The following is a 2,634-nucleotide window of genomic DNA, read 5'->3' on the forward strand; positions in this document are numbered from 1 at the left end:
AAGAAATTGAAGAGTATTTCAATGATCAGCACTACCTGGTCAGCTGAACCAGCACCGGTCTAGGAAGAGAGTCATGGACTGCTTTCAAAGCCATGATTGCTACATTAGGAGCTGGGGTAATAAAGAGAGACCAGCTGCTCGTTTCTTTTTTTTCTTTATATAAACATTTTCCACCCATTATTTTGTGGTAGCATTGTTTTTAGTCCCTTGCATTTTTTGACAACTGAAACTTCATAGTAGTTTGTTATTCTTTCGTTGTATATAGTCCACATCAATTACTCTACAGTTTACAGTGATTAGTAATCATAACAGTACACAATAAAAGATTTTAGTATGAGATTGTATGTATAACATGCTCATAAAAATTATATTAATATTTTTAATATAAACACAATAGAAATATAAAGTCATTATTTTTGGACATTATGAATACTGATTTATCTAAAAGCTCAAATAAACTTGTTTTATTGTTGGGCGATTATCAGGATATTTCTAATACAAGAGATATTAATTCATAAAGAGGTGAGCTCTAGAACGAACATGGTTGAAGCATCTCTTGAAAACAAAAAATCAGGAAAACGCACCAGGTCATTAATTCACAAAGAAGAACACCATAGCTATAATATCCCATTTTAGTTGATAGAGCCTTTTGACATCAATTAGGTTTGAAATAGACTCAGGGGCACTATATATAAAGGCACCTGTACCACGAGTAACTGCTTGACAAGCTTTATTAGCAGAGCCAAAGTCAGATATCTTAGTCTTCCATTTATGACGACCTTTAGAATTCTAGGAGGACTTGGCACTACTCACGTCACGATGTATGATAGGATCAGGTAGACCATGTAAGTAGTTTAGACCTACTGCTACATCACGTATTATAGTCAACAAGACATACTCACAGGTTGGATCAGGGGTGAGTTGTTTTGGTCTCATAAGCACTTACGTATGATGTATCCATATCTCAGTAATAATCATTAGGATTACCAGATGGATCATCTAATACAGCACCAATAAACTGGAGAAGATTAGGATGACGTAACTGAGCCATTGTGTTGATCTCACGATGTAATAATTTAAGATTATCTGGATTCATTATAATTTGATACATCTGTTTCACAGCTACTCTTTGCTCTCTAAATATACCCAACCATATCACACCCCAACCACCTCCTTCCTAGCTCTTCTTTAGTGATAATGATATCTTTATGACTCACTTTCCAGCTTGTTTTTATAGAAGTAATCTTTCTTTGTAGGGACTTCCATTTCTTCTTGCTTAGTTCGTCAAGTTCTTTTTGAATTTGCTCTAATATCACATTTTGTTGTTGATAATCTAGTAACTGTTGTTGGTGTCTTCCTGTAATTGGAGAGGTCTTTTTCTTGCTGCTCATAAATCTCTGGTAGTTTAGAATACTAATTTCTTGCTGTTCTATTTCCTGTTGGAGAGCCTTGTTGGATATGAGAAGATTCTTCTTGTTGCTGTTGGTAGTCTTCTTGCAACTGGGAAAGCTCTTCTTGTTGCTGTTGGTAGTCTTCTTGCAACTGGGGAACTCTCTTGGTTCTTGTTGTCTTTTTGCAACTGGGAAAAGTCTTCTTGCAACTGTCTTCTTTGCCAAAAGCTCTTCTTGTTGCTGTTGGTGTCCTTCTTGCAACTGGAAAAGCTCTTCTTGTTGCTGTTGGTAGTCTTCTTGCAACTGGGAAAGCTCTTCTTGTTGCTGTTGGTGGGTCGTCTTGCAACTGGGAAAGCTCTTCTTGTTGCTGTTGGTAGTCTTCTTGCAACTGAAAAGCTCTTCTTGTTGCTTTTTGGTGTGTTTTCTTGCAACTGGGAAAGCTCTTCTGTTTGCTGTTGGGGTTCTTGCAAGTGGAAAGCTCTTCTGTTGCTGTTTGTGGTCTTCCTTGTATAAAGCCTCTCGTAAATCTTCGTCGTTGAGAATATTCATTTTGTTGCAGTTTCTATTATTTCCTGTTGGTGAGTCCTTTTGGAAACAAATTCTCGTTGCTGTTGATAGCCTTCTTGCAACTGGGAAAGCCCTTCTTCTTGATCCTCTTTGCTGGGAAAAGTTGTTGGTTGCGACTCTCTTGTAGGAATTCATATTGAAGTTGAGAGTAACTTTTTTAGCTGCTGTGGCAAATCACTTGTAACTCCTTCTGATGTATGATGTCAGGATCGAAATATTTTACAGCCACCCTTAGCTGCAGCTAATAAGAAATCATTGGGTACAATAACACGAATGTTGTACTCACTAAACTTAGCTTTACAGAGAGAGACAATTTTCTGATAACATATTTTGAACTACCGAAATCACCAACAAGATAAATGGGATCAATGTCTCCTTTACGTCCGATCAAGAACTGAAGCTATACAGCAAAGTATACCATCAACAGCGGGCTGGAATAATTCACAAACTAAAGGATATTTATATAAAGTGTAGAATCCTCAAGTTCAATGGCGGGATCTTGAATGCTGCAACACCTTTATGTATTTCTTCAAGGCCATAAAAACTAACAAATTGATATGGCAATCAACCAAAATCTCTTCATATTCCAAGTCTCATATTCTCTTGGGAGAGGATCCAAGCCACATGCTAAACTTGCAAAGGTGAGCTTTTGCACACTTCAAAATCTTTTCTGAGG

General features: G+C 37.1%; 1 protein-coding gene across 1 annotated transcript; it reads right to left on the reverse strand.

The window, feature by feature from the left end:
* Window positions 1-1,217: 1,217 nt before the first annotated feature.
* Window positions 1,218-2,093, reverse strand: LOC121392078 (transcription factor SPT20 homolog; the record flags this gene model as incomplete). The annotated part of the gene is made up of 1 exon (XM_041523461.1): window positions 1,218-2,093. A coding segment is annotated over exon 1 (876 nt), but the record flags the coding sequence as incomplete, so codon positions are not given.
* Window positions 2,094-2,634: the final 541 nt, after the last annotated feature.

The sequence above is a fragment of the Gigantopelta aegis genome, unplaced genomic scaffold (assembly GCF_016097555.1).
Source record: "Gigantopelta aegis isolate Gae_Host unplaced genomic scaffold, Gae_host_genome ctg3363_pilon_pilon, whole genome shotgun sequence".
Lineage (NCBI taxonomy): Eukaryota > Metazoa > Mollusca > Gastropoda > Neomphalida > Peltospiridae > Gigantopelta > Gigantopelta aegis.